At 45.0% G+C, this 7,109-nt stretch overlaps 2 protein-coding genes across 4 annotated transcripts in view; both read right to left on the reverse strand.

Moving 5' to 3' along the window:
- Nucleotides 1–1,650: 1,650 nt before the first annotated feature.
- Nucleotides 1,651–3,971, reverse strand: LOC103611445 (ovomucoid). The gene is made up of 4 exons (XM_008628968.2): nt 3,662–3,971; nt 2,823–2,845; nt 2,274–2,398; nt 1,651–1,840 (listed from the first exon to the last, which is right to left on the reverse strand). Exons 1-4 carry the CDS (start codon nt 3,714–3,716, stop codon nt 1,795–1,797), a joined length of 249 nt encoding a protein of 82 aa, XP_008627190.1. The 5' UTR covers nt 3,717–3,971; the 3' UTR covers nt 1,651–1,794.
- A 1,454-nt stretch (nt 3,972–5,425) lies between these two features.
- The window catches only part of LOC103611446 (ovomucoid), a 14,992-nt gene continuing 13,308 nt past the window's right edge, over nt 5,426–7,109 (reverse strand). For all 3 annotated transcript variants that reach the window (XM_017728157.1, XM_008628969.2, XM_017728156.1), the window contains 2 exons: nt 6,093–6,202; nt 5,426–5,607 (listed from right to left, as the gene is read on the reverse strand). In XM_017728157.1, coding sequence (XP_017583646.1) covers nt 5,562–5,607; nt 6,093–6,202 — 156 coding nt within the window. In that variant the 3' untranslated portion in view covers nt 5,426–5,561. The remainder of the gene's footprint in view (nt 5,608–6,092; nt 6,203–7,109) is intronic.

Consider the following 7,109-nt stretch of genomic DNA (forward strand, 5'->3'; position numbering starts at 1 on the left):
AACTCTCCTCCTCTCCATGCTAAGGAGCATCCAGGATGAGCTGCTGGGGTGGGAGGCTGGGGGTTCCGCTGGGGTCCTGCTCTGCCCTTGGTCACTCCTGAGCAATCCTGCTCACTCTGCATCACAGAGGATTTATCATTTCTACTCACAGTTTCCCCCTAATTGCCTGCAGGATTTTCCTGTTTAGCAGACATGCCCCTGGAAGAGGCTCCCTGAGGATCACAGGGATCTCCAGCACAGTTGGGAGCTCTGCCTGTCTCCAAGGCATCGTGGTTCCTGAGGGCTGTCCTCATCCTCTCTGCTGCTGCCCAGGAAAAAAAAAATAACTGCTGGATCTGGCATTCACTTATCCCGACTCCCACACTCAGCAGAGGGGGAGAAGAAGGAGCCTGAATGTGCCCCACACCCCCAGCACCAACTCCCAGAGCCTCAATTTATCCTGGTCCTCAGAAATCACAACTGACACTGAAAAGCCTTCCTGCACACAGACCTCCCTCTCACAGGAGGGGCGTTCCAGCCCCGGGAAGGGACTTGGCACTAAATGGTTGCAGAGAGTCATGTCTTTTGGAAATAAATTGTCTCCTTTTAGAGAGCTGCTCTCTCCAGTCTCTGGGAAGTGACACATTGTCACTTAAGATCATTAACTATTTGACTGTGAGGCTGCTGCCTCTACAGCACGCGGCACTGGCAGCGCCTCGCTGTTAATGAATTATAAATTAACACTATGACTCTGAGCCCTTCCTTTCATCAGCCGAGATTTCCAGAGGCCGGAGAATCTCAAAGGATCCTCTACAAGCAACAGTTGACGTAATTACCTTCCACCAGCAGCTAAGTGATGGGTGAGGTGCCCAGACAGGCTGTGGCAGTGATTGTGAGCATGACCTGGACATCAGCTCTGTTAGCACTGGCTGCCCACTGGTTTTCTGCAATGTCCCTCAGCAATGAACCAACGTGGGCAGACAGGGATCTGCCTGCCCAGAGAAAACATCATGTGTCATTTCTTTGGAGAGCAAAGCAGATTGCAAAAGGCCTTCTCTGATCTAGAGGTTGGTTTTCAACGCTGCTTGCGAAGCAGAGGCAGCTTGGAATGTGACCTTCTTCACACATTCTCCTGTAGGTGTAAGAAATTGGGGATAACCCTGGAGACTGAAACAGGGATGAGCAGCTCATGGTGCCAGCAAGACCCCTTCTGTGCAGCAGAACAGCACCCAGAACACCCCAATTACAACAATCTTGGGACTGTCTCTAATTATGGGAATGTCGAGGTTTGCCCTGGGTCTCTTTGTGCCGCCAGGCTACAAAGAGTAACGCTGGGTGAGGCTGCAGGTGTTTGACAGCAGCAGCTGGGGAGGGAGGCAGTTTCTCTCACCCAGGCAGAGAGTGTCTGTCTGAGATACCCTCAGAGCAGTACACGGACAGGAGCACCTGGATGCACCTCCAGCCCCTGGTTCTCTTTTGGAAAGCTGGATGAAGACAGATGCCCACAAAGCTGCCCATTGCCTTTGTGGTTGGGGTTGATATTTTTGTAGATCATAGCACTGTTCTCCCTCTCCCTGCAATTTGCCCATTAATTCCCACACCCCGGGATTGTTGCAGTGATATAATCATCCAACATATTAGGTAAAACCAGAATGAGACTAAAGCAAGACATAAATGCTGGGACTTTTTTTTATTAAGCAGAGGTTTCAGGATTGACAAGTTTTTAAGGGTCAGGCCAAGGGTTTAGGAAGTCATCTGCCATGGGGAGCATTTCCAGGGAGGGATCCTCTTCCTCAGCTGAATCCTGCCGAGAACTTAACATGCACTAATGGACCTCAAGCTAAGACCTCCACGGCTTCTCCTGCAGAGAAAGAAATCAGTATGTCAGAGATAGAACATCTGGGCTTTTACTGTTGGTCTGTCCCTCTGCACCACGGAGGGACCTCTAAACTCTATTCCACATATTTCCTTTTATTATTGACATACGAAGACAAGAAAAATTCTTCATTTAAAAGACCAAATAGTCTGTAGGAAACAGACTTTGTTTGCTGGGAGAAAGCTCTTCTTCAAATCACTTAAGAGGGAAATGGAGAACGCTATGTTCTCTCTTTATATCTGAAAGAAAGGAGTTCCCAAAAACTCCCCCAATAAAAAAAAACTACCCTCCCCAGTGAGAGAACAATTAAACAAAATACAAGAACTTTACTTCTCCAACCAATCTCCAAGACTGATTAGCCAGTTTAAGCTAAGTTAATTCACCACTTAGTAGGTGAAGAGATTTATTCCATACGTACAGGAATGCATTGCAGAACATGCATTTGTTGGGGTAAGTGACACCATCAGACCCACAGTGTGGGACATACTCCATGGTACAAAAATTCCTGAGTGTCTTCTGGTTCCTGCAGTAGACGGATGCAGCCTGTACTCAAAAAAAAAAGAGCTCTCAACCAAAGCTGGGTGAGAAAGGTGACATTAGGAGGTCCCACACCCCCCCTTGATCTCCCCCTTACTGTCCACAAGCAGATGCTGAGGAAAAGCCCAGGGACAGGGCAGGATGCAGTGGCGCATTGCCTCCAGCCAAGCAGAGCCTGTGTAACCACTGTAAATGATGCTGCAGGAACTTTGACAACAACTTGGACATGAACTGAATACTGCCCTACTTGTTGAAACTATCACCAGATGAAAACGGCAATTTCACCCGATAATATCTGCGGCAAATATTGCTCAGGCAGATGGGTGTCTCAGGATTTCGAAAGGCTCGATCACAATGTGATTAGTAAAGATTTATACAGAAACTGCTTTAAGGATAGAAAGGAGGGAGAATAGAAAAATCTCTCCCTTACCTGCAGCGCATCAGTAGCTGGAACTAAAAAAAAAGAAGAAAAAAGGAAATACGTTACAAATGCAATTCATGGATTCTGTTAAAATCTGTGAATGCAAGCCCTGAATACATAACTTCCGACTCCCTGTGTGTTAGCAAATTATTCTTAGACAAAAGAAATTTCAGGCAAAATGTTGTGCCATGCTGTGTGCTGATTCTGTAGCATTTTTTTTTAATGAGACTTACAGTCAAAATGGAAAAAGGTGTGCAAAACGAAAAAGAGAAAAGCATTTTCCATGGTTCAAAAGATGGAGCAGGACATGTACTCAAAGCGAAGTGCATTACTGAGGTAAACAGGGACATAAAGCTGACAAGTACACAGAGGCAGCATCTTACATGCATTGCCACTATTATTCTTAAATACAAAAAGTATTTAGTGAGAGGTGAATTTATAAAGCTTCTACAGCAGTTCAGGCTCTCAAACTGCACCTCGGTTTGGGATGACTACAAGAAATGTTCATTTTCATTCAGTAAAATTATTTGTGTTTCTGCAACATTTCAGAGGTTAAATACTGGTTGTCTCCGGGTTACACCACGTACATGTCACTTCTTTCATTATGCATAAACTAGAGCTGAGAGTAGAGCTGTTCCCACAGTTGCTCTTACCCACTCAGTTCTGTTGCTAAAATATTACCCCATAAGTGATAGTCTCTGATGTCAAGTCTTTTCAACACTATCTTTCTAGGAGTAAATAAGTCCTTGCAGAATGAAGCTCTTTCCAGTCTGAGGATGTTTTTTTGTGGTTCTGAAGACAGCCAGCACTTACTCCGAGGCAGAGCAGGAGGCAGCGGAGTCACTCACCTGAGATGCAGAAAAGGGCCAGAGAGAGCAGCAGCAACACCCCCGTGGTCTTCATGGTGGCTGGAGCGGCTGTGAGCAGCAGAGCTTGGCTTTTGCTCAGGAAACACAACCTGTACTCTGTCCTTAGGTGACAACCACACTTATATGTGCGCCCGCTCCACAGGGAGGGTGTGTTTGTGCATGTTCATATTTGCCTTATCCACCCTTATCCTGCAGCAACATTTCCAGCCTTTTGTCTCCGTGGCAATCTCAATAGAGGTAAGCTGTGCTGTAAGCCAAGAAGGATGTTTCTTCATCAACGGGAGTCACAAGAAGTTTAGATGTGTTAGATACACCCTCTGCGTCGTTATTTTAAGTGAAATATGTGACAGTTTCCTTCTGAAGGACCATGGAAAATTCCTGCAGGCAAAAGAGCGACTGCACAAACTGCTGTCAGGTTTTCTCTGTGTGCACCTATCAGTGCCTATTTTTGTGCAGTGCTTTTTCACGAGAAAAACTTTGAATGAAATGCTTCCATAGCAGAAAGGCCCTCCTTTTATTTTTGTGCTTCACCCAAGTAAAACATCACTAAGTTGTAGTGAAAGCAGGAAAGCAATGAACCAGGAAGGCAAGCAAGAGGGCATCCCAGACACTGAAAGGAGTCCTTGGAAATGACAAGGGATGGAGAATCTTTTATGGGATTATGCAAAGAAAATTTACAATTTTTATTTCCCCTAAAAGCCATTAGCTTTGCAGTAATAGACTTTTAGTATGATGATGACAGAATGATTTGAGACCCTAGTGTGGATCCTAGAAAAGTTGAACCCAATCTGGAAATCACTGCTTCATGCATCTACCCATCTCTACATCAATTCTTTGTTTTACCACCAAAGCATTGCTTTTTGGGACAACCTCCATCAAGGAGAATGGGCACCCCTCTCCCTTTGATTCCCAGAAGAAATGCATGTGGGAGATATTACATTTTAGAAGGGATAAGCCCAATTTATTTATGCTTCTCTTGTGTGGATCAAAAAAAACCCCATTTCAATACTCAAACAGAAGACAAAAGCCAAATAAATTTCATGCACAATACTCCAATGACAGGTCACACTCTCAAGAAACAGAAGGATGCTTTGTCCTTGGATTTTGAAACACTGCTGAAATACTCCTTGGGCTGGCAAAGAGCATTGTGTAATTGAAGACTGAGAGAACACAAGTAGGCAGGAGTAGGCACCACACCTAGGAAGGCATTTATCTAAAAACACTTGAAGGGTGTTAAAGGACGACTCCAAGATGAGAAAAATCTGGTAATAAGTCAGTTGGAGGACTTAGACAAATAGACAGGGACAATGCACATGTTTGAGAAATATGGGGTTTGCCAGCTGAGTGCCCTTGAGAGAGCAACACTTCAGGTGAGGACAGAGCCGGGCATCAGCTCTGGGCACCGACACCAAGGTGTGACCAGGTCTTGCTGACAAGGAAAATGCACCAGGAATACCTTAGGAGAGACCCTCCTGTGTCACCAGTTCTGCCCTCTACAATGTCAAACATTTGAAGGGTCTGAGCACTAGTGCAGGGCCACTGTCATTTATGTGCAAAGACACACAGCTCTGGGGTTTGAGCATCTGTATTTAATTTTTCTGCCTTTTGAGAGGGAGGGAAGCAAGACGTTGTTCTTGTTCTATCCCAGAGCTTTGAGCACGTAACCTATTCTGCCTGGCATCATCATTCAACAAATCACAAGAAAATGTTTCATGAGACAACACATGAAAGAAGACAGGGAAATGTTGCTGATTTAGTTTATTGAGAAAGAAAATCAGGAGTGAGCTGAGTTCCCCAGAGGGTGAGATGAACTGAGGTGAGATCTTTAGCTGGGATTTGCCAGTGGGGATACTGTGGTGAATCCTCTCGGCACTGATACTCAGCATCTTCCAAAATGGCTTAAAGTGATAGTCCCATTGCTGTCCCTGAAAGCAAGGAGAGGAAAGAATGAATTAAACTCAGAGTCCTGCCTGCTACAATCTGTCTTTTTGATGGCTCCTAGAGATGGTGTCAGATGGGATCCTGCCCCAGAGCCAAGGAACTTGCAGACTCATAATCCCATTTGCTCTTTGATTATTAAGAGATGAGTGAAACAATTTAACCCATTCTTAAGATTGAAAATATCTGTGGCGAAACTATAGCGGACTTTCAAAAGTCATTTCCTTTGCAACACGCAAGAAAAATTCCATTAAGGTTAAATGATCTTTGAACCATTCACACTAACAAAGCAGCCATAGATCTTTTTATGATCTAATTAAAAAAATAAATGAATGGCACAGTGGCTGGCATTCCCTCCTAAAATGCAAATCCCTAACCAACAGTGTCCAGCAAACAAAAAAGCAGCAACTGTGCAAACTTGTGCCCACAGGAGGCAAATGATAACACAAATGTCACCCAAATTTGTACATACACAACTGCGTTGCAGAAGTTACACTTATTGCTGTATGTTTTGTTGTCAGAGCCACAGAGAGGCATGTAGTCAAGTGTGCAGACAGGTCTGGGGTAGTCACTGCAGTCAACCTGCAAAGAGTAAACAAAAATGAAAGAGTCTGATGTGAAGGAGTCAGTAGCACAAGGGCTTGAACCCTGAGCTAGAGCTGCAGTGCTAATGATACCAATCTTACTGAAAGTAATTAACTTCCTTGCACATCTGATATAAACTGAGGTGCCAGTTTCTCCTATGCCAGGAGAATTTAATAATATAAAAATAGATCATAATTTCCTGTTTGAAGAGATGTATATCATAACCCAGTCACAGCATTTCCAAGCAGCAGCAGTTCACTCGGTGAAGGTGCCGTGCTCTGTGTTCCTAAACTGGCCAGGAAATTAAATGGGAAAACACTGGTATCTGGAGAAATGTAGTGCTGATCCTCTATAAGGGTCCTGTATCCCTCCTGGAGTCTTAAAACTGGAAGATCAGCATGTAGCTAGATACTGCCAGAGTTAGATTCTGTTTCCTGGAGCAATGGGTGCTGGGCTTGTGGAGGAGCATTGTAGGGCAAAAAATGTGTCTGGGTGCTGGAAGAGGCTGAGCAATTTCAAGGCTTACTGGCTACACAGAAATCACACCTAGCTGAGGTCCTCCACCTGAAAACAGCTGGAGGCTGGAAGAGTAGAAATCACTCTTCTCTACACTCTCTACTCTCACCCTCTCCCACACAATGCTCACAGCCCCTGCCAACAGCAGGCTCTGCACCAAGCTGTCACGGGCGTGATGGACCATTGGCCTTACCCCAAAAGCCATTCTCTGCTCTTATTCATACTTCTGCCCTGGTGGATTATTTCTGCTACTCTTTTACTGAGCCTTTCCTGAGCAGGCACCTGCTCCTTTCCTGGCATTCGCATGAGTAACATTTATTACGTGTAGAGAAAGCAAAATCCGCCCTGTGCTGCAGCACAGCAGCTGCTTCACTTCTGCAGGACGCTG

The sequence above is a fragment of the Corvus brachyrhynchos genome, unplaced genomic scaffold (genome assembly GCF_000691975.1).
Source record: "Corvus brachyrhynchos isolate BGI_N302 unplaced genomic scaffold, ASM69197v1 scaffold21, whole genome shotgun sequence".
In the NCBI taxonomy this organism is placed as follows: Eukaryota; Metazoa; Chordata; class Aves; order Passeriformes; family Corvidae; genus Corvus; species Corvus brachyrhynchos.